Below are 25,044 nucleotides of genomic sequence, written 5' to 3' on the forward strand. Positions count from 1 at the left end.
CACACACACACACACACACAGCACATGGACTCACTCATCGGAGTGACTTCATATATTTCTCTGACCTTAAAAACTTATTGTTGGGCAAATGGCCACAGTGACGAACTACTTTAGGTGCCCAAACACAGAACACACAAACTCACTCTTACATCATCCATTTTCATATACAAAACCAAATGCACTGATTGGATACTGACCTTGCACTATTGGAAATACATTCTGTCCCTTATTACTACGTTCAGTGATACTGTAACTATGAATGGTTTAATACCATGTTCCAGATGACGGGGAATACTTGTGTCGAAATGTCCCACTTTCAACCTGAAAGTGTTTCAGAACTCGTAATTCTGCTGCCTCTGCTTGAAAATAACTAATAGAATGTTGCTTTAGTTGCCTTTATTTCATGCCTTTGAACTGAAAATCTTGGTTAATTACTTGGTTATTTTTAAATAGGAGGAATTTTCAGTATTATCATTATCTAAAAATAACAATTTAAAAAATGGTCATTGAAATCAAATCTAATCAAAAAAAATATATAATAATAATAATAAATAATAATATAATAATAATAATAATATATTATATATATATATATATATATATATATATATATATATATATAACATAAAAGAAAATAAAAGAAAATAAAGATGTTGCCTTGGCAAGTACCTGAAATAAGTTGAAGTACTAAAATAACTAAAATTAAACTGAAATTAAAAATAATTACAGCCAAATAGAAATATTAAAAATATTAAAAATGACATAATTCATAAAACCTAAAAATAAAAAATAAAATATAAAAGCAAAAGCTAATTCAAAATATTAATTAATACTATAAAAGTATAAAAATGAGACTTAAATAACACTCACAACTGCGCAAACAGACATGAATGTTTGATAAAGCACTTAAAACACTAACTTGTTCATACTTAAAAGTAAAAAAAAAAAAGTGCCTTTCAATGATTTTTTTCTTTTTTTGCAAAATGAATAACATTGAGAAATATTGTTAAAATTAGGTTCACTCACACTAAGATAAGACTTTTGACAGTTTATATCTAGAAAAATCTGTTTTATCGTTTGTTTTTCACTATGTTGGCATCACAAGACCAGCTGACCACATGATCACATGACCTGTCATACAGTTGAATGACTATTACTAAAAATAGTCTTATACAAAATTCACATATTGTTGCTTTTTAGCCAGTGTTCAAGGAACTTCACAAAACTTGCAATGAAGCCAGACTCACAACACAAACCACCAATAATGCATTAAAAAAAATCATCAAGATTTTGTATGCATGCAGTTTAATACAAAATGTAGGACACTGTAGAATAACAGCTAAAAGCTATGTTAATATATTGATATGGATTATGTTTTGGGCCTAAAACTTTCCACATTTAAAATGCAGTGTGGTGGTACCCTCTGTTTGGCAGTGATTTATAGATTTGCCTTTTTATATCAGATTATATACTGCAGCACTAGCCAGTTTATTAATTCATTGCACTTACTGTATTTAATCAGCCCTAAAGTGCCTCCAATCACTCTTTGTGCAGAACCAGTGGTGTTTTTCATTAAATATCAGCCTGATTTTCTCTGTTTAGAAAATCTAGCCGTGATATATAATGAAGGGTGCATAATGAAGATCCTTTCCAGGCACTCTCGACTCTCTCTGGAGAAAGATGCCTTTCTCTGCGCTAATGTTCCCGTTTGAAGTCTGCATTTAATGCCAGGGGTCTTTTTGTCATGATTATAGATGTGTGCCATTTGCGCTCAGCCTGAGAAATGGGTTGTGGTGGTGTGACGTCGATGTGTGTGTGCGGTCTGGGTAAGAAAGATGTTTTAATTTGTCATGACTACTTTCATTACTCGGGTTATATGCAATGGGCGGCTGATTTATTTTGGAAATGAAATAAGCTCGAGACAGTATAACAGCCAAAGAGCCTTACACAGTATGTGTGTGAATGTGTTTCATATCATGATTTATGCTTTCTCTACAGATTCACAGCTCTCTACTGTACCTGGAAAAGTAGTATGTGTGTGAATGTGTTTCATATCATGATTTATGCTTTCTCTACAGATTCACAGCTGTCTGATCGCTTTCGTGTTTTTGCACAGAACTTCACGTAGAAATTTCCAGAACACTTCAATTATGATGGAAGTACTAGTCTTAAAAGGATTATTCAGCCAAAAATGGCAATTCTATGATTTCTCTACAGATTCACAGCTCTCTACTGTACCTGGAAAAAGACGTTCTTCAGTGAAAAACAGTTTAAGAAATATTGGAGTATGTTCTGGCCTTTTTTTTAATTCTTTGTATTCATGTAATGGCAAATACAGTAAAAACAGTACTAAATAATTATTATATTATAATTTAACTATTTTCTATTTGAATGTTTTAAAATGTAATTTTAAAATTAGTAAAATGTAAAATTTAAATTTTTGGGTAAACTGTTTCTTTAATATCAAATTGGTCAACCAATGAACTTTTAAAATGCCCTTGAATTCCATATAAACAGCACATTTTCAGTATCCTTTCATGTTCATTCTGTCAATGGCACTCATTAGATAGATTTAACACAGTAAACCATCAAAAACTGTAAGAGTGACCTGATTTCCATCTGCAAACCTCTCAGCATGGATCATGACTGTAGGACAACTCAACTGCAGATTTTAGTATAGTTTAGAGCAATTAAACTACAGAAAACCCTTTAAAAAAATCTCTCTATCCCCAGAAAGTAAAGTCTCCCCAGAAAGTAAAGGCTATAAACCACAAACGCTGGATGAAGAAACCATATGGCTAATGAAACGAAATTCCTCATGACAAGCAGATGGAGTGATTTGTTACAGTAATTTTTTGGTGGTATTGAAATTCATAAGCATCACGAAATATGGTATGTGGGAGAAAACTTGCATATATGAGCATCACGATTTACCCAAATAACAGCCAATCTGTTCTCCAAACCGAAGCCATGGCCTGTTATTTCTACCCAGGTCAAACTCATAAGCACCAAGCGATTTGCCAGATAGGAGGAAAAGAAAATGATCAAGGCCACCATACATAATCACATTAGCACAAAGCTGACAGCCTGAGGCCTTTTTCTACCACTGGACTGATCTGGAAACTACCAAACCTGGTGTCTCTCGGAGGTCATGGATGGAGTTTGGGAGGTCTCAGAGGGGCCAATGCACCCCCAATGGGGCTAGCATTGTTTGAGTATACGAATATGACAAACAAAATTAATGATTTTTAATTATTGATATTGTTATGAATGTAATTATGGCTAATATCTCCCTCTATGAAGCCTACTTTTCTTGCTATGCATTAATATAGCCATTGCCATGCAATTAATGTGTGTGTGTGTGTGTGTGTATATATATATATATATATATATATATATATATATATATATATATATATATATATATATATATATATATATATATATAATGTACATTTTATTTTTTAATGATGTACTTTTTTTTTTTGTCTGTGCAGTAATCAGCAATCACCTTTTTGAGTGCTTGAGATATCATTTCCTACAATTGTGATTACTGGTAAAAAGCACCTTTTTTATATAAACTGCTGGCCATTTGGCTGATAGCGTTATTAGGAAGTGCAACATAGTACATGGTTTAAATTGCAAGAATGATATTTGACCCTCACTGTTTTTACACAAGTGACGTGAGCAAATCACATCAAAGACATACAATTGCTTTGCTAAAGTGACTGTCTAATAACCTTGCACACATTTGTGTTTCTCTTCCTCTGCTCTTGCTGGACATGAAGATTTTTTCTGCTCCTGAAGTAGTTTTAGAAGATATTAGTGCATTTAGACAATATCTGTGTACCTCTGAGCAAGTTATTTTAATATCATTTATAAACTATACACGCAAACCTTTCAAAGTTGCCCTACAACCTAAAAGCATTCTTGACTAGGACAACTTTAACTTTTTTGATCCACTTCAAATGTTGACTACTAATATACACACACACATATACATACATATATACATATATATATACACATATATATATACATATTCACTCTTTTTTTTTTCAGTTGACCTTGAATATGATTGCACTTATTTTCAAAGGTTTTAAATGTCAATTTAAATAGATTGTTTAAAAATATCACAAATTATTACTTCATAAACATCACGTTACAGGCTCAACTAATTTTGTCTTGTCATAAAAGGGTTCAATTATCTGCTATTTTAGGTGACTTACTGACCTTTACACAGTCATTAAAAGTCTGCAGATCTCCTAACTATGATATGACGACAAAATACACAGCCAATATTAAATATTTCAAGAGCTCGGCTGACCCTCAGTATTTAATTACAGCTGTAGCAAAAAGTAATTTTGGAAGCTGTCGGATTGCCACACAATCCCAAAAACTGAAGCTCAAAGTTTAACAAAGGTAGTATATAGTAATGAAATCAAATCCTCTCTCGCTGATCTTTGTTCAGCACCAGATAATCAGTAGGTGGAAAGCACGGCGAGGTCTTTAGGGAGTGGATTCTGTTGTTGACTGATATGTGATACCAGCTGACATCTGGCACCCTGTCAGATTGGCGTCCCCACAGCACTGAAACACATACATGCTTTAAGAGCATTACTACTCACAGATCACCACTAGATGCTCTCTCATAAGTACAGGTCCCACTAGGCCCGTAGTCTGGCCTGCTGGCACCACCGACACACACACACACACACACAGCCCTCGTCCCTCACGCAGACTGGCTAGACGGTGGTTATTCTGGGAGAGTGGAGCGTGTAGCATCCCCTAAGGAGTTACACTATGGAGACCGTCGGTCTGACTCTCTTCTGTGTATGTGAGACAGAGTTCAGTGACAAAGAAGAGGTAACGTCTGTCACTTGCAATATTCTGACACTTGCTATTGTGGTCTGGTATGTGAGAAGTGGGTTTGATCCGTAGAAGTGACTTCTCAACTCATTTGCGTATGTGATATGAAGTGTGTGAGCATGTGACGGTGAGAAACCCCTCTTTAACCCCTCACATCCCCACTTTAACACCATGGCTGCTTATTGTTGAAGGTCTTCGGTTATCTCATGAATCACAAACATAAGATTTTGGTATCACATGAACACAGAGAGGCACTGGGTTGAATATGCGGTTTGCTGGAAACTCTTTTTAAAGGAATATTCCAGATTCTGTGCAAGGTAAGCTATATCAATAGCACAAAAACTAATTTTGAGTCTTAAAAAAGCAAAAATCTGGGTTACGGTGAGGTACTTGCAATGGAAGTGAATGGGGGCAAAATGGAAAGTATAGCCACAACATACAAACAATACACGTCAACAATTTTTGTGTAAAAAATAAATCTAATACCTAAAACATACATATAAACACTATATAAAAAATTAATTTTCAACAGAATGATTAATTTACTTTTATAAATTATGCAAATCAAATTTATTTTAAATCTTCCAAAAAATTTCACTTTCATTCCAAGTAGCTCATCTTGATTTTTATTTTTTTATTATTTTTCATCAACATTATGCCACAAATGCTTTCAACTCAGTTTAACTTGTTTTGAACTTGGTCACATGCACCATTAAATTCTTTGCACAGGTAACATTATAATATTATTTGCAAAGATTATATACCCATATTCAGATGTAACCTGAATGCTATGGTCACATTAGACTTTAATCATCCGCTATAACTTACAAACCACATCGCTTTTAAATGTGTGTGTTGAAATTAGCCACAAGGTCAAACTTGCAACATTTAGATGCTCAAATGCAGGTCAAATATGGTTTAAATGACTATTCATTATGCAAATCCACTTGCCAGAGTTCACCAAATGTGAACCATGGTGTGCAATGGAAGATAAAACCTTTTCGCATGAGCGTTTCTGGTCTCCCACGTTTCCGTCTATATGAATGGAAGCGAATGAAGCGTGATGTCTAGTGTGACCACAGCTTAAACTTACAGAAAGTCCTGTGGTAGATCACTCCGTCCATCCATCATAGCTTATTATGCATGAAGATCAACTTTTAAAATGAAGCATGACATTAAGTGAGTTTTGAAGTTCTTATATAAATACACCCCCCAAACAGATATAATAATTCTTCACTATGGACACAGTGTACACACTACCATTCAGAAACTTAATATATTTATGGAAATCTTTTTTTTTTTTTTTTTATAAACAGGATTCTTTGAATAGAATATACACACTTTTAAACTGCTTTAGGTTACCACATCCAAGGAACAGGTAATGTTTCTCATTTCTGTGTTTTATTTCACATTATGGCAATTGTCACTAGCATATAATCAAGCGATTTATATGAATTTTACATCTGCAGTAGCTTATCTCCAGGTTTCAGGCCCCTGACATTCATCGTGAGGCCTATAATCCATACTTGATGGTCCTGACTTTATTCATAATCCATCCTTGAGTGGCATCATGCTAAACAGAGTTAAAGTCACTAGATTGATTCTAAGATTAAAATTGTGGCTGTCATGTAGTGCAGAAAACCTTCAGCACGAATTGCTACTGCCATCTAGTGGTTGCATGTTCTCTCATAAAAGTATTGTTTGAAACTTATTGGTGGAAAATGACTCTGAAGACCAAGTTGACGGGGTAATGAGAGGGTAACAGACACTGACATTGGCTCGTCCGGCTTATCCAGGAAACGTGGCGTTCCACAATCAAACACATGCCATTCTGCATTTTACCGTCCTTCACAGACAACAAGGGGAATCCCTGTCTGTTTTCATGACATTCTTGGGGAGGGAGGGAGAAAGAAAGAGGAAATCTGTCCTCTACTCTGAAGTAAAAGAGCATCTGGCCCTCGCTGTCCAGCCGCATAGCTTCCATGACCTTCACCCTGCTATACGAGCTGCAGTAACGTCGGCTGAATAGTTGTGGTAACCCAAACCCCGCACTAGTCTCTGCACTCTCGTCTCTACAGCTCTCACCTGCTCGTCAGAGCCCAGGGCCAAAGTTGAGGAGAGCGCTTCCTGCTGGTAACCTAGGAATGAGGATTGTGTGTCAATGATTTACTCTGCTAAATGCCTGTGTGGGAACATTTTTCAGTTTTTTAATGGACGAATGGAATGCTTGTGATAACAAGGCGTCCTTTCATGCCTCATTGACACCCAGCATTGATGTTTGTCGTCACAGTTGGAGAATTCCTTGTAGCGTTCCGGGGTTGTTCAACAAGGTTTAAAGTTCAGCAACATACCAACATGACGGACATGTAATTTGTCATCTTAATGGTTGACTTGTTAAACTTGTAAAATAAAACTTTGACCCTTTGCTCCAGTTTGTATGAAATTCTGTTTGAGAGATTCGATCAGAGATCTTATACCGCCACCTACTGGATATTACATGTGGTGCAAGGGAATATTGGATTACTGTTTACAATACTAATTTCAGGGTCACATTAGGTCACTGCTAATTTTACTAAGACTAATTAAATCACCCTATGTAACATTCATACTACAGATTTCTGAACATGCCACACATTTTTACCTGCCATTAGTTTTTAAAAATAGCATTTGCACTTTAATTAATCAAGAGATAATCACTGGCAGCCTGTACTGAAATTTACAGAAAACCGACCCCTTATGATATCTGAAATGATCAATTCAAAACACCTATTTTGGTTAAATTTATAACTGATGTATACATTTGTATTTAACCTTAAAAATTTATATTACATTACATTTAACTCTACCATGCAGGGACACCAGCAAGGGATCGCTTTTCATTCATCCTCTTTTCTACACCTTGCTTCACTTCTGTTTCAGTTTTAATGACCAACTTTTACTATGTGTTTCCATATCCATACTATTACTACCACTCGCAAACCACGCATCACACACTATAGGCAGCGCAATCCTAACAACCTGTGCACTTTTCCTATATCTGCTAATACACTACTTTTTTTTTCTTATGCTCTCTGCAATTGTCAGTCTGCAGTAAACAAAGCAGATTTTATTACATCTATTTCTAATCATTCAAGACTAAACCTCATGGCCCTGACAGAGACCTGTATCAAACCAGAGGACACTGCTACACTCCTGCAGCACTCTCCAATAATCTCTCATTTTGCCACACTCCCACTCTGTCCTCTGCTTTTGACACGGTTAACCACCAGATCCTCCTGTCAACCCAACTGGCAAAGGCATCTCAGGAACCACAGTGCAGTGGTTTGAGTCATACCTATCAGATAGGTCCTTTAAAGTATCTTGGAGAGGTGAGGTGTCAAAGTCGCAACATCTAACTACTGGGGTGCCTCAGGGCTCTGTTTTACAAATAAAAATCTTGAATCTTGGATGAATTAGATGTGCTGTTTTCAACCTATCCTGAGGATGGTACTCCTCTAGTTATGCTTGGAGACTTCAACATCCACCTAGATAAGCCTGCAGACTTCCACACTCTGCTGGGCTCTTTTGATCTCAAGTGAGTGTTAACTGCTACTCACAAATCAGGCAACCAGCTGGACCTTATTTACACTTGACAATGCTCCACTGATCATGTGCTGGTTACTCCACTGCACACCAGTCACTCCTCTCTCTTTCTTCTCTGCTAATGTCTCCACTGCTAAAAGCACATACTATCATCAAATTAACAATTCGTCTAACTCTCGCATGCTCTTTAAAACATTTTCTTCACTCCTTTGCCCTCCTCCTCCCCATCCATCAACTCTAACAGCTGACGACTTTGCCATTTTCTTCATTAATAAAATGAAAACCATTCAGTGCAAAATTTTCCAGTGCACATCTTATCAGCAAACATACACTCGTTCACATCCTTCTCTTCACTCTCTGAGACAGAAGTCTCCAAACTCATCCTTTCTAATCATCCTACTACTTGTCCTCTTGATCCTATGCCATCTCATCTCCTTCAAGCCATTTCTCCTGCAGTTGTACCTGCACTCACTCACATCAACACATCCCTTCACACTGCTGTTTTTCCCTCAACATTTAGACAGGCTTGTATAACCCCACTACTCAAGAAACCCACCTTTAACCCATCTCTTTTAGAGAACTACAGACTGGTTTCCCTTTATTGCAAAAACACTTGGAATGAGCTGTATTCAACCAAGTCTCTGCCTTTTTTTTTTTACACAGAACAACCTCCTCGACAGCAACCAGTCTGGCTTCAGAAGTGGACATTTAACCGAGACTGCCTTGAACTTGCTCTCAGTTGTGGAAACCCTATGGCTGGCAAGAGCGGAATCCAAATCTTCAATACTTATCTTTCTGGATCCGTCCGCTGCTTTTGACATGGTTAACCACCAGATCCTCCTGTCAACCCTACTGGCAAAGGGCACCTCAGGAACCACACTCCAGTGGTTTGAGTCGTACCTCTCAGATAGGTCCTTCAAAGTATCTTGGAGAGGTGAGGTGTCCAAGTCGCAACATAACTACTGGGGTGCCTCAGGGCTCTGTTCTTGGACACTTCTCTTTCTATATGGCATCACTAGGTTATGTCATTCAGAAACATTGCTTTTCATATCACTGCTATGCTGATGACACTCAAATCTACCTCTCATTCCATCCTGATGATCTGACAATAACTGCTAGCATCTCAGCTTGTCTAACAGACATTTCTTGCTGAATGAAGGACCATCACCTTCAGTTCAACCTTGCCAAGACAGAACCGCTTGTGGTTCCATCAAACCCATGGTTTCATCACAATTTCACCATCCAGTTAGGCACATCAACCATAACCCCTTCAAAAACAGCCAGAAACCTTGGAGTTATGAGTGATGATCAGCTGACTTTCTCACACTATATTGCTAAAACTGCTTGGTCCTGCAGATTTGCTTTATTCAACATCAAGAAGATCAGGCCCTTTCTTTCAGAACATGCTTTACAACTCATCGTTCAAGCGCTTGTTCTGTCCAGGCTGGACTATTGCAATGCTCTCTTGGCAGGTCTTCCAGCCAGTTCTATCAAACCTTTACAATTAATCCAGAACATGGCAGCAAGATGAATCTTTAATGAGCCAAAAAGAGTGCACTTCACACCTCGGTTTATCAATTTGCACTGGCTACCAATAGCTGCTCGTTTGCCTACAAAACCACCACTGGCTCTGCACCCCTTTACCTAAATTTATTACTTCAGACCTATGTGCCTTCTAGATGCTTGCGTTCTGCAAGTGAGCATAAAATTAAATGTTCCCTCCTGGTGGAATGACCTGCACAACTCAATCCAAGCAGCTGAGACCTTAGCCATCTTCAAGAATCGGCTAAAAACATCCATCTTTATTTGACCCTCTAACTCTAGCACTCCATTCTAATTCTATTCTTAAAAAAAAAAAAAAAGCCATGCCCCTTTTAGACTTGCACTCTAAGTATAACAGCTTGTTAAAAAAAGAAACTAACACTAGCTTCTCTCATCTTTTTGTATTCTATCTATTTGTTCTCTTTTTTATTATACACAATTAACAAAAGCAAAAAATGCCTCTAACAATAGCTTGCTCTATTCTTTTCCTATTCCATCTTTTTTTATTATATTATTTTAAAAAATTTGCTACGTGTACTGCGTTAAGCTTATTGAGACTTGTTATAGCACTTGTATATCGCTGCTCTTTTGTTGGTTTTGATTGCTTCCATTGTCCTCATTTGTAAGTCGCTTTGGATAAAAGCGTCTGCTAAATTACTAAATGTAAATACTAGATTACGTAAACTTGTTTCTGTGGCAAATGTGAACGTTCAGCAGTCATTACTCCTGTCTTTAGTATCAAACGATCCTTCAAAAATGAAGTCTGGAGTGATTGCTCCTGAAAATTCAGCTTTGCCACATATAGGAGTTCACATAACCAATTTAGGTCATGTAAACCAGATCTGTGTTTAAATTGCATTTGCAATAAATCCATCATACACCATGTCATAACCAGCCATGACCGCTACAAGGAACAAAACATTTTGTTGGGCACAAATTATACACCGTGAAATACCACAACAACTTCTGCATTTTAGAGATGAGCCATTAACAGCAAGTATCCAAAACTAGAATTCATTATTCATATACATCTCAAAATATCACAGTCCAAATGAATACTCATCAACATCTTTTTAAGTTACAAAAGGATCATAGTTTTATTGAGTTTAAGGCACAATACAATAATTAGATTGTATGTAATAACCTTAAGATGCTAAATTCTGATGATTTCTCTCTCTGGATAGTAGCAGGTTATGGGTCATGTAGTCAAAGTCAGAGAATACACCACATCAATTGGACTAAAATATGATGTTAGTTAAGTGCTCATTCTACAGTATTGCCCCAATATATCAGTTACGGTTTAGTGTAGCGTATGTATTTTTTCCCAGAAGGCACCTCTTTGAGGGTAAAACCTGCTGGGAAAAGTTTGTTGGCTTCTTCATCTGACAAAGAAGGGATGACCATGACTTCTTGACCAGGTTAAACAAAAAAAAGAAAAGAAAAAAAAAATACATATTACTTTACTATTTTTTTTCCCTCTGACCACATAAGAAAAAAAAAATTAGAAAAAAAAAAAAAAATATTAACTTAGGGACTCTTACATGCAGTAAGGAAAGAAAGGCTGCATCTTACCTTCCAGTCCACAGGTGTGGCCACCTTCTTTGTTGCAGTCAGCTGCAGAGAGTCTATGACACGGAGAATCTCATCAAAATTGCGCCCTGTTGTGGCTGGATAGAGAATGGACAGCTTCAGCCTCTTATCTGGGCCAACGACAAACACCTGAAACATAATAAATATGGTAAGTGCAGATAGAAATAAGCACTTTTAGTTTCATAATTGGTGGCTTTAATGAAATAACACAACACTAATCTTATTCAGTGACCGTATAACAGTATAAACAACAGCATCAAATATCTTGATGTATTGATATAGATCTGTCTTCTTTCTGCAGGTTTTCTAGTATTGACAACTTTTGTTGTTAAGCTGCTAATGCACATGTTGTAGCAAAGACTAGATTAAATCTGCGGGCACATGGAGCAATTGAAGCGTTGCATGCAGCAGAACATCAACAGAAATGTAGTCAAGCGGATCAGAGTTTCACAATCACCTGTTCAGGCATTGGCCTCGACCAAGACATTAAAAGCAATGGTTCTCAAACTTTTTGACTCCAAATCCCACTTAGAAGTTATTTATAAGCCGACTTGTACCTCTGCCACTTCTGTTGTCAAACAAATACATTCAAAAACCATATGGTTTAAATACGTTATATAACTTTCTTTTTAAAGATTTTAATTAACATTATGTTAATATAATTACATAAATTAAGACTTATTGGGACCCCCTGATTAAGAGCCAGAGTTATTTTAGTAACATTGAGATACTGTTACAACTCTAGAATTGTATTATTTTTAATAAGTTTATTTTTATATTTTCCATTTTTACTTTTTTAATTTTTTTAAGTCATTTTGTTGTGCAATTTTGTCTTTATTATTAGTTTTAAAATGTCTACATAGTTCTTTATTTCGGTTTTTGTTTTAGTTATTTTAGTACATAACTACATGGAAATAAGAAATACTGCCTTGGCAACTAGCCAAAATAAAATGAGTTTACTTCAGATTTTCTTTCAGTTCCCATTTTCTCATTTCAGCAGCATTAACTCCTTTTTGAACAGTAGTGCATATGAAATTTTGGTTAGGAAATTATTAGTATAATAAAGCAAAGAAAATATTTTCAGAGTGCAACTTTGATAACATCCCCTTAAAAAAAAAAAAATCATAGTATTCACTTATCACAGATATAGGACTAAATATTATATTTAAATTAAAAGTATAATAAATTTAATATTAAATACATTATATATGTAACATTTGTTGAAACTTTTTTTTTACAAACAAAAAAAAGTGCTGACATAATCTGCTTGATTTATATGTATTTATATGAGTTTTAAAATAACTAAATTATTGTTTATTTTTTTGTATTTATTTTAGTATATATATATATGAAAAATTAGAAGTGTTGTTTTGTAAGTTTGTTGATATAAGAGTAATTAACTTTAGATTTTAATTAATTTAACATTCATTTAATTTCAAGTAACTTAGATTTTAATTAATTTAAAATTAAAAAAAAGTTGAGAGCAATTAAAGCATGGTTGCGATGGAAACTCACACAGCGGGCAGTGAGGGGCATCCCATCTTTATCCCTCTCATCAGGGTCCAGCATCCCCAGTAAGACTGATAACTCCCTCTTGTCATCTGCTATGATGGGGAAAGGCATGGCACAGCAGGCTTTGTCTTGGTTAAACGACATGATGTCCTAGAAAGAGCAAAAGTTACAGAACTATAAAGTCATGTTTACTGTTTGTGCAGATTTCAGTCAGTCATCCTTAAGTGTGAAGCCTTGTTGGAAGAAACAGTAAATTAAAACTTTTTTCAGTAAATATAAAAACACCTTTACAAATTCAAAGCCATAAATAATGGAAAATATTGGTTTATTTTTATGCTTTACAATTAAGAGTATTACAGTACATGTACACATCTGGATATTCGTTTATGAGTAAAGAGTGTGGTGGTTTACCAGTGACTAACGTCACACAAAACACATTGTCTTGTGTGAACCTAGTGTCTGCAGCATTCACATGAATCTGAAAACAAGGGTTCAGTCAAGGGCACATGTGGGTGTGAAAGTATGTCTTTATATCCAGTAAAAGAGTTCACATTAAAACCATCAGACCATAAAAATAACAGCAGCAAAAGCTGTGTGCCTCAACGCTTTACAAACTAGTTCTTAATGCATTTTCAAGTGTTATTATGAAACGTTTCGCAAAGTTCAGACCCTTGGGAAGCCAGATGTCTTGTAACACGTAATCAGCCCTTTTGTTGAACTGTTCAGTGAGAACTTGAGGGAGAGTATTGGAGAGAGTCACCTCTTGGGATTAAAGTACGAACCAATCAGAGAAGTCCTCTGTGTGCGTTTCTAAGAGCTACAAGCCGATGATTAGATGTTCAAGCGAGTCCCTAAGCAACGCAGCATCAGAGAATGGAGTTCAGAAAGGGAGGCCCATGTGACCTCAAGTGTCCGTTTATGAGCATCATACAGTTTCATCAGTGTACACTACTCTTCATAAGTTTGTGGTTGGTATAATTTTTGATGTTCTTGAAAAAAAGTCTTACAGTAAATGCATTTATTTGATTACAAATAACGGTATTACAATTTAATGTAATTTTCAGCATCATAACTCCAGTCGTCAGTGTCACATGATCCTTCAGAAATCATTCTAATATGCTGATTTGCTGCTCAAGAAACATTTCAAACATTTCTTATTATCATCAACATTGAAATCATTTGTGCTGCTTAATATTTTTGTGAAAAGAGTGATGTATTTTATTTCGGATTCTTTGAAGAATAGAAGGTTCAAAAGAACGGCTTACATTTGAAGTATTTTTTTTTAAATATTATAATAGAAGGTTCAAAAGAACGGCTTACATTTGAAGTATTTTTTTGAAAAAAACACAAAATATATAATTCCAAACCTCAAACTTTTCCCACATTCCAAACCTCAAACTTTTCAACAGTATTGTATATGGGATTTAGGTTAGGACATAAAAAAATAATTAGTATAATGAAGCAATAAAAAAATATTTCTGCAATTGGTATTTTATGAAATATTATTTTAAATAATACACATTTAATAGTATTTTTTTCTGCAACAGTTATTGTATTAGATATTATTTATTAAGACTTACAAATAAATGAAATAAATAATGTGTCAATATTAAAATAATTTATTTTGTAGGATGCATGCGTGTAATCTGCAGACCTCACTCCATTTGCGGTGGTCCTCCACGCTGTCAATGGACAGTGCGATCATCTTCACGTCACGTTTCTTAAACTCCTCGTGAAGCTTGGCAGCACGGGCTAGCTCAGTCGTACACACCGGAGTGAAGTCACGTGGGTGTGAGAACAAGATACCCCATCTAAAGAGAAAAAAATATATATGTAAATGGACAACTTTTGACAGCTCCAGGACTTTGTGAAAGAATCACCAGATCATAATTCTGCAGTTTTGTATCCCACTTCACAGACAGGTGGCACAGATTCGGTTATTCCTACCTTTTAGGCAAAAGTGAACAGCACAGCCCTTTTTTCTTTTTAGTAATCTACTGTATCACCACCAGTTAAAAAGCAGATTCTTGCAAGCACTAAAGTACCCATTTAATGAAAAGAGCAATAGATAAAGGGAGATTCAGATTAAATGGTTCATGCTCGTTTTTGTACTAGATAGAAAGTAACAAGGGGCAGATTACAAAACAGTTGTGTCAGGAAACCATCTGGGTGTAGAGACAGTTAGTCATATTGTGTAACCATGTCACATGTTTTTCCAAGTTATGAAAAAAAAAAAAAAAAAAAAAAAAAAAAAAAAAAAAGAATCATTCACTCCCTGAAGACATGAATTTGAGCACGTCTGAAAACAGTCTCTTTATCTATCTGAGAAGTTCTGGGAATCTCCCATTAGCTAGATAAATATAACATTATCTCCATTCAGCCCAAAAGACTTTCAGTATTGTTTAGTAGAAATGCACAGAGCAGCACTTCTTATTCAAAGGCACACAGCTGTTTCGACTGCGGTTAAAGAAACAAGGCCAAACTCTTTGGATGTCACGTCACATGATCGCCACAATGAAAGGAAACGCAAACACTTGCAAACTCTTTTCACAACATTCTAAGCTCACACTGTAAATTGGAAGACAAGTTTAAAAGGTGACGCTTTAAAATGGTCAAAAACAAGAAGGTTTTGTGAAACTTGTTTTTACATAGTTGGGAAATGCAGAATGAAGGGTTGCCAAACACCCTCTTATTCATCACCACATCTGCTACACGCTTTAATTTCAGCATCTTCCGCTGAGGGAAGAACCTCCTAGACACACTGTGGAGGAAGTTTGGCTTGAAATGAGGACCACAGTCAGGCCTCCTTCTGTTAGATAATGCATTAAGGGACAAATGAGGACAGTTACACAAACTGAATATTAAGAATGCAACTTTTTTTCAGGTCAGTTCTTTGACGTCAGCCTGCTTAGCAAAACTTTTCCACTCTGCTATAAAAATAAGCAGCTCATACTGCTTTCGTGTTTTTCTTCTTCTCAATTTAAAACTGGATATACCATGTATACACTACTGGACACACGTACATGCGTTGTAGATGCCCATTATATCCCATACGTGCATCATGTAACTATAAGCATTAGACTATATACACTACACGGCAAAATGTAAAATATATCATCACCCATAAATATATTTAAATTTGGATATATAGTACATCCAATATTACCTGCATTCATTTAGTACTCTTATGCGAAGCAATAAATACTGCTGTATATAGCTAAATTGTTGGTCTGACTGTTTACATGGTCACACAATGTTAGCTATATTATTGCACGGTTTTAATCTGCTGTTTTTATTGCACACGTTTAAATGCAACGAAGTATGAACATATTAAGATATTATAAACATTAACAGTGAGTTTCTGTAAAGTGGCTTTGAAACTGTGTATTGTGCTACACAAATAAAACTGACTTGAATTTAAAATCTAAGATATTACATTTTAAATGAAACGAAATAAAAGAAAAAGTTGGTACAATATGGGTGGACTTCCAAACACTTTGCCAAAAATCGCAACAATACCGACCTTGTTAATCTTGCAGCATATGACTGGGCACAGTTTACACCCCATCCCAAACACTTTGTAAACACATTAAAGCTGGTATAAAGAGAACACTGACATAACTTTGAGAAATTTGCTGTTTAAGGTTCTTGATTTGACCTCATTTGTGGCACCCTTTTTAAAATAGTTGCATTGACGTAATACACTAGTTAGAACTCTACAACAGTTTGTTTTGTTTTATTATACTGAGTGCATTCCTGTGCAGCAGTGTCACTGCATGCAATAAAACCAGGGTTAACACTATCACAGATTCCTACAGCTTCCTGACTGCAGATTCCTTATAGCTTAAACTTAACATTAAGAGTCTTTCAGACTCCCTTTAAACCAACTCTGCTGCAATAAGAAATAACATTTATTTTGTTTTTTTAAGATAAATCTATTGCTAATAAGATTATTCGATGAGTGCATTTTGTTGAAGTCTAACGCTCGACACAGAGAAGCGGATGTTGTGCCACATCACAGCCAGTTATATTGGTAAAGTATCGGGTCAAACCACAATAAAGGCAGATAGATCGCGTCCGATAAGGCCTGCTCGCTCAGAAACAAAATTAATCTATTTAGCTACTTACGAATTTCCCAAGAATTCATGAAATTTTATCTTCCCGATTGTAGTCTCCGCTTCAAAGTTAGGCAACACGTCTCCCAACAGAATTCCAGGCATGACTGTTTTACTTTAGACTGACTTGTGTTACAGTCTGCACGTGTGATCAAGGAATGGAGGTTTATATGTGTCAGGAAGACAGATGTGGGCGGGGCGATGCTTCTGATTGGACGAAACGCCGCCACCTCTCAGAGTTCAAAGATTAAACGCGGAACTTGCAATAGTTTCCGTAAATAACCAAATAACCATGTATATAACTTGAGAAAACTCTGGGGTTTTTAAATACTTTTTTTATTATTATTGTTTCTACATCATGAATAAAATATTGCTTTGAGCAGATAAGACGTAACTGCAAAACTTTTAAATCAAAAGAATGTAGAAAAATGCAATTGTGTTTTCTGCTTTATAAAATATGATATTATATATATATATATATATATATATATATATATATATATATATAATTTAGTTAAAATATCAGACAGCTTCTTTCTTCATGTTGATTTTAACCTTGCGTTTATTATAATAATTTTGATATTTGACATGCTGTTCATACTTAAAACATTTATTCTAATATCGTATGTCAGGTAAAGCACAAAAGGCTCATCCTAAAACACAAATACTCAACAAATTATGCAGCGATCTGTATTTGCATGAATGTGGGTGACCTGATGATGTGGAACAATATTTCAGTATTTTATTCAAATAAATCTATCATCCGTTTTTGTATTGTTTTTAATCCACTTTTGTATTATAGTGCTCAATTATTATTTAACGTAATTACTATGTCAACTTAGTCACATGGCTAAAGAATTAAAAAAAAATTCTCCCAGTGTGCATTGCGCAGAGCGCTGCTTGTCAAAGATGGCGCTGCACTGTAGTCCAGTAAGACCAGTTCTCTGTTGTCGCCTGTAAAACTATAAGCTGAAAAAGACAGATCCGAAAGCTTGATTATAACACAGAAGACATTCCAGTAATATCGGACTAGCCTGTCTTGGCATTAGTGAAGTAATGCCTTCTCCTAAAGCGCGCAGTGCTCCGAGCGCCGGTGGAGCCGAGCGCTACGAGTTCATCTCTCTGAGCCGGACTCCCCCGCCGCACCTGCTGCAGAGGCAGGGCTCCGATCCTACCGCGGCCCGGCTCCGAGCCTCCGAGAGCCCCAGCCGGCGACGCGGCTCGGGTTCGTCCAGCTCCTCCACCGGCGGGCAGCAGTTACCGGAGGAGGACTGTATGAAACTGAACCCGTCCGTCATTGGGATCGCGCTCAGCTCTCTGCTGGCCATCGACCTGTGGCTGTCGAAGCGGCTCGGGGTCTGCGCCCGGGAGGACGCGTCTTGGGGCAGCGTGCGGCCGCTCATGAAGCTCGTCGAGATCTCCGGACACGGGATCCCGTGGCTGGCCGGTGCTGCATACTCCCTGTACAAGAGCGACAGCGCCGCGGGTCAGGAGGTCATGCTGAACCTGCTCATGGGTACTGCGCTTTAACTGCTGATTAATGAAGAGTCGAAATCACAATCAGTTTAGCACAGAACAGGGGTGTTCGATCTTTTAGATGCCACGGACGCCCTAAATACCATCATCTTCAGGCTATATTATTATTATTATTGTTACCCTGAAAAATTAATATAATTATTGTAAAATATATATTTTTTTAAATATTTAGTTTTGATTACGTTACAGTAGAAATAGTAGAAAATGGCACTATACTGTTAGATGTATTAAAGCATTTATTTACTTATTAATATCAATTTAATCAATAGTTTTTATTTAATTTGTCATTTAAGTCTGTTTATTTTACTCAATTGAATTATTTTATTTAAATGTATTATTTTTTATATTAGTCATTTTGTTTTGTTTTTTATACATTCATATTTTTAATATGTTTTAGTTTATTACAAATTTATTTATTTAGACAAATCTTTATTTTATTTTTTTTTTTCAGTTTTTCCTGATAACACTGATTTTTACACAGACCCCACTGCACTCTCTTGCGGCCCGCTGTAACAGACATGGAATGTTGCTCTTGCAGTGTAGGTCAATATGGGAAGACGTTCCTAGTGTTAAAAAGCTTTTGTTTTTTACAGCACAAATTATTATTATTATTATTATTATTTTTATTTTTGGATGGTGCTGAGTGTTATGAGTGTGCCATTCCTTTTAAGTGGCTCTTTTAGTAAACAGTTAAGGAGTAAAATGGAGGTTAAAAACAGATAAAATTTTGCAGAGAAGTGTTGGTGAACAAAATCATGTAATGTGAAGTCTTGTGGCTATACTTTGGAAACTGTATTTTAATGTTTATTATTGCTGCACTGCATTGCATCATAGACTTGCATTGTAACTGAATAGTGTCTGCATGATATGTTTCCATTTTACATAATTTAGCCACTAATCTCTTGGGTTTAATTTAAAAAAAAGAGAGACCAGCTTTAGAATTCACCCCTGAGGTATATAATTTTTGTACAACAAAACATGAAAGTCATGAAATTTCATGTAGGCTAATTTAAACCTCATACCTTATCATTGATTCTCTGAAACTGTTATACGAAAAACTTATTAGAAATTTTCATGGGCAACCCGGTGCTAATTTTCTGATTTTCCTTTATTGAACCTGGACCATTTCTTTATAGCTATGACACTGCTGTCCATTTATCTCCATCAGCCCTTCTGTTTAGTCAACTAATATCAAACTTATAGGCTAGCTTCATATTTTGATTCGCTTACCCAACTATTCTTTGAGGACAGGCCAAAGCAGCTATTAGGTGGGCTTAATGCAAATGTATGTGACATTGCTACAAACACATTTCATTCAAACACGTTTTAAGGCATCCTATAAAGGCCAATTCACATTGCATGACAGATGGAGACAATCGGCAACAAACATGTTCATCAGGTTTTGGCGGATCAGTGCATTACGCCTGTAGCCGTTGATCTGCATTTGTTTTTCTGGTTGCAATCTAATAAATCCTGGCTAGGTCTGCATCTGTCAATGCAGTGTGAACTGGCCTTAAAGGGATAGTTCACCAAAAAAAAAAATTACCCCATGATTTACTCACCCTCAAGCCATCATAGGTATGACTTTCTTCTTCCAGATGAATGCAAAGTTGTATTTAAAAAAATGTCCTGGCTCTTCCAAGTTTAATAATGGTATTGAATAGGAGTCGAAATTTTGAAACAAAAGAAAGTGTTTTGTTTACAGCAAAGGAAAACCAGTCTCCTCTTGGTTTATATCAAAATCATCCAACATTTTGCTTTACAAATCCTTGTTTTGTACTTTGAATTTGCGACCAGTGTTTTGTTTTGCTCTGCGTTCATCATTTCTCACCTACGTCCTACGCAAGCAGCCACCTCCTGCTCTCTCTCGTGAAGCCAACACGGAAGTGACCTAAACTCTAATTTGTCAGCTGGCCGCTAGAGGCTGGCTGCAAAATGGATTCAATCCCACAGACTCCCCATCTTAAAATGCCCAACTTTACAGCAGAAAAGAAAAACATGTGTACAGAATGGTTCAAAAAATGATTTTGGTCTATATAGTTAATTTTGCCCTTCATGACAACTGTGGGGGGGTGGCTTCCACCCACTTTGAGCTTCAAAAACGCTCTTCAGAATCCTACGGGTAATGTCACATGGTCCTACGTCATAAGCTGGAATGCCACTCTCTTGTGAACATGCGTACTACAATTAGCAAAAGCTAGACATTAATAAAGTTTTAAATATGGATAGTTTTCTTACACAAATGCATCAATTCACTTCAAAAGGCTTTTATTAACTCCCCCGAGCCATGTGGAGCACATTTTATAATAGATTTATGCACTTTATTTTGCTTCAAAATCTTGACTACCATTCACTGCCATTTCAAAGCTTGGATGAGCCAGGACATTTTTTTAATATAATTTCAATTGTATTTGTCTGAAAGAAAGTCATGTACAATGGCTTGAGGGTGAGTAAATCATGGGGTAATTTTCATTTTTGGGTGAACTATCCCTTTAATATTTAGGTTGGATACAAGTTCGCCTGACTTACATTTTCATGATTTATTTTTCAGCCTTGGTTCTGGACCTGGTCCTGGTCGGCACGATGAAAGCTGTAGTACGACGGCGACGTCCTGCCCATAACCGTATGGACATGTTTGCCACGTTCTCTGTGGATGGCTATTCCTTCCCATCAGGCCATGCCACACGTGCTGCAATGTGTGCCCGCTTTCTATTGGCCCATCTGGTGCTGGCGGCCCCACTCCGCGTTCTTGTCCTGCTCTGGGCCACATTTGTTGGTTTTTCTAGAGTTCTCCTCGGACGCCATCACGTGACGGATGTCGCATTTGGTTTCCTCATGGGCTACTGGCAGTATAATTTGGTTGAGATGCTCTGGTTGTCTCCAGTCATGTTGCAAAGCACGTTTGGACAGCTTCAATGAGAAGCTAAGACTGAGGTCCCCATTATTTGAGGATCTAGACACATTTGTTTGCTGCCAGTATGCTGGTAATAATTCCATAATCTCTGTCAAGTTGCTTTATGTGAGTTTATCACATTTTCTAGAATGTAAAGTCACATATCATCTGCCTGTAATATCCAAGGTTTTAGGTTCACATTAGATCATATTGAACAGGTAAATGAGTTTAAGTGTAAACAGACTTCAGAAGTTATTTCTCTACTTCTTCTGTCAGTACTGTGATAGATTATTCCAGTCTTAATGAATCAGCTGCAATCCTGTTCTGCTCTTTTGAGGATTGGTCCTTATCAAAGGAGGATGGATGGGGCGACCTCTGGCTTCTAACATCAATGTTCTTGTTTACAGAATAAAACCTCACCTTATAATAATGTGATACTACATTATTATAACGCCTGCAACACTAGGCATCATTTTGAAGATTTTGCTTCCATTTTAATTAAAAACTAGCAGGATCTCTAATTAATATGAAAAGCTCTTCATGAATGAATATTTAATTAAACAAAGGAAGAGGATTTGAAATGAGGGTAAATTTCAGCGCAGATCTAATACCTTTAGGGTATGCGGTGTCCTCAATAGACATTCACAAGGGAGAAGTTCTGTTATCTTTGAAGGGTTCATTACACTGATATCTATCCTCTGAAAAAGTCTTTTCTGTGTGTTTTAAAGATCTCTTCTGTGTTTGTGCCTCAAAAGAGTGAAATTGTTTATTTTTCTGTGCTTTTATTGTGACCGCGTTAACCACTGTTAAATTTTATTGCACTTTTTGACGCAGTCTTATTGGTCTATAGACGTTTGCTGTATTTTGCTATGGTCTTATTCAAATTTGCTGGTTTTTAATTGGGTTAAAGCCACAGCTGTAGAGCCATAAATCACATGATATGCTGCAAATTGTTGCCATATATCACAGGGGAACCTGTCATAATGACCATTTGGTAGCATTAAGCAGGAGTAAATTGCACCAACAATTTTTGTGTTAGTGGAGGAAGATGTTGAAATTTTCAAATAATTATCTTTCATAATGAATTTTTGTGTTAGTGGGGGGGGGGTGACTTTCCCATTTGCGTTTTTGCATGGACTTTTTACAATTCTGAGCTTTAGTTGTTGACAATTAAAATAACTGTCATTCTACTACTACTTCATGTATCTTCATATGGCCAAAAATATATGGACGCTCTTATAACTAGGTTTGGCTGTTGCTTTATTTCCACTGAGCACAGTCTAAATGCTACACATGCACTGACATTATAGAGAACTGGCTTCCAACATTGCAGCAACAGTTTGAGGAAAATTAACATTTGTCCTCGCAGAAATGTCTGGAATAGCCAAACCCATTATTTCTAAATGTCTGCATATTTTTAGATATATAGTACATCTTTTTGTTACATTCCACTGGTTATGCAGAAGAACTGAATAGGAAAAATAAAGATTATATATAGACAATATAGAGTTTGATAACTCTGTATTTTACAGTGTCTCTCCATATTATGCATTATACTGTATATGTGATAATAATAGTGTATTTTTTTTCCCATTTCATTTTCATTACACTTTTTTTCTATTCAGTCTCAGTATCAGGCATTCCGGGGTGGGGGGGGGGTTGTTTTTTTTTTAATGTGCATGTGTATGTCTGCATGTGTCACATTCTGTTCAACCCTTTCAGGCTGGTTGAAAGAGACTTTTGAAACACTGTCAAGCTGACTGTCAGCTTTATCCAGTCATAGGTCTTCCTCTTTTAAAGTACTGTGGCATCAAAGATATTTCGAAAAATCCACTCCAAAATCTAGAGATTTTTCTTTGTTTGATATGAAATATTTTTTCTCTGACCACACACGCCCTCAAAATGATACACAGTAATAAGATTCTGGTGAAGGTTGTGGGCGTTTTGACTGTTTTAAGAGAGCCATATGCATATTTTTCCTTCGCAATAACTGTGTTATTTCTTGAAAGTGAATCGTTCGATCCTTTGTGCAATATCACAATTGACAGATAGCAACCAATAATGTTATTTTTAAATTGCAATAACTTTGTGCTGTTTTGGTGATGGTTGTTTGCTAGGTACCATGTGTGTTATTTTTTCTTTAGGAGATAGAGAAGGAAGACATTTAGATTTAATTCACGTGTTTTGGGTGTACAGTCATTTTAAACGGCTTCACCAGCTATTTCACAATCTGACATTTGATCGTTGTGTAGTCTGCAGTGAAAAGTGGCAATTTACATTCACCAAAGTCAAATTTACAAGGGATATTCATAAGCTTATTGTGGTGCCTGCTATGACTGTTAATTATATTTGTGATGTTAAATATACTCTACATCCATCATAATGTGATTGTATTTTCTAAATAAATATGAAGACATCATGGCTTTGTGTCTTTGAATTATTTTTTCTTTGAACATCTAATCTCGTGAGTAAATCTTTGACACTGTAAAGCAGGAAACTCCCACGTGATATGTTTTACAGTAAGCTCTGACTCAGAAGATAAGAAGCTCAGCAATATCTTGCACCACTTGCAAGCTATGATGTTTTATTGCTGTACGCTTTTTCATACGGAGGTTTGGGAAAGGTTAACCTGTATGAAAAGAAACCTGTGTTATAGAACAAATAACAAAACACATAATCTGGTTCTATTGTGTAGTGTGAACAGGATGTGAGATTTTTACATATAAGGAAAACCATTTAAGAATGTAGTTTTGTCATGTTTCAATATAAACTGTCAACCATTCCTTTGAGACTTTGTTCAAGCTTGTACCAAAATATTTATTTTCTGCCCTTGTATTTTAGTGCATACATCATTTTTTGGCAGGTCCCATATCAAGTAGCACAGTGTGTTCATGGGAAAATGCTTGATAGACAACAGAAGTGCACTTCAGGCTTTCACGGCTCTCCGTAATGCAAACATTTGTGTTAGTGGTGTAAATCACCCTGCCAAATAAATGATTCGGTGATGTACAGTAGGTCTGTTCATTTTACATAAATAAGCAGCACATTAAATTATAACACTTTGCAATAAGATTGAATTTGATATCAGTTATTGCATTAGACGTTATCACCCAAAAACCATCTCTGTCACGAACGAATCATTCAGAGAACGAGTCTTAAGGTTTGAACAGAGTAAACTGATTTATTAAAGAATGATTCTTTGACATTTTTGGGGTATTTGGAATTATATTCCTAAGCACTATTTTTATTAAACACATATGACATATCAGCCCATGCTGTAAATGGGAAGGCTGAGTATGAGTCTGGTGTATTTGAGTACAGGAGGAAAGGACTGATTACACATACACACAAAAAGATGTTTAGAAGTCGTAAATAAAACAAATTATTGGAGTATTAGGTTTTACA

The 25,044-nt window shown here is 36.2% G+C and overlaps 2 protein-coding genes across 3 annotated transcripts; one reads left to right on the forward strand and one right to left on the reverse strand.

Moving 5' to 3' along the window:
• Positions 1-6,427: 6,427 nt before the first annotated feature.
• On the reverse strand, positions 6,428-17,397 carry prdx6 (peroxiredoxin 6). 2 transcript variants are annotated; one of them, XM_042746501.1, is made up of 5 exons: positions 17,224-17,397; positions 14,750-14,906; positions 13,099-13,245; positions 11,566-11,712; positions 6,428-7,007 (listed from the first exon to the last, which is right to left on the reverse strand). In XM_042746501.1, exons 1-5 carry the CDS (start codon positions 17,313-17,315, stop codon positions 6,951-6,953), a joined length of 600 nt encoding a protein of 199 aa, XP_042602435.1. In that variant the 5' UTR covers positions 17,316-17,397; the 3' UTR covers positions 6,428-6,950. The 2 variants fall into 2 exon arrangements, with proteins under 2 accessions (XP_042602435.1, XP_042602434.1); XM_042746500.1 differs by lacking the exon at positions 6,428-7,007 and adding an exon at positions 11,064-11,412.
• A 702-nt stretch (positions 17,398-18,099) lies between these two features.
• plpp6 (phospholipid phosphatase 6) lies at positions 18,100-22,715 on the forward strand. Its single transcript, XM_019067406.2, has 2 exons — positions 18,100-18,726; positions 21,298-22,715. The coding sequence occupies exons 1-2, from the start codon at positions 18,267-18,269 to the stop codon at positions 21,663-21,665; spliced, it is 828 nt and encodes a 275-aa protein (XP_018922951.1). The 5' UTR covers positions 18,100-18,266; the 3' UTR covers positions 21,666-22,715.
• The last annotated feature ends 2,329 nt before the right edge of the window (positions 22,716-25,044 follow it).

The sequence above is a fragment of the Cyprinus carpio genome, chromosome B20, assembly GCF_018340385.1.
Source record: "Cyprinus carpio isolate SPL01 chromosome B20, ASM1834038v1, whole genome shotgun sequence".
NCBI lineage: Eukaryota > Metazoa > Chordata > Actinopteri > Cypriniformes > Cyprinidae > Cyprinus > Cyprinus carpio.

Coding starts and splice junctions, on each gene's coding strand:
- prdx6 (XM_042746500.1), bottom strand. CDS start 17,315: ATGCCTGGAATTCTGTTGGGAGACGTGTTGCCTAACTTTGAAGCGGAG. Junction 13,246..14,749: donor ACCACCGCAAATGGAGTGAG/GTCTGCAGATTA, acceptor TGCTCTTTCTAG/GACATCATGTCGTTTAACCA. Junction 11,713..13,098: donor TGCCCCTCACTGCCCGCTGT/GTGAGTTTCCAT, acceptor ATTATGTTTCAG/GTGTTTGTCGTTGGCCCAGA.
- plpp6 (XM_019067406.2), top strand. CDS start 18,267: ATGCCTTCTCCTAAAGCGCGCAGTGCTCCGAGCGCCGGTGGAGCCGAG. Junction 18,727..21,297: donor CATGCTGAACCTGCTCATGG/GTACTGCGCTTT, acceptor TTTATTTTTCAG/CCTTGGTTCTGGACCTGGTC.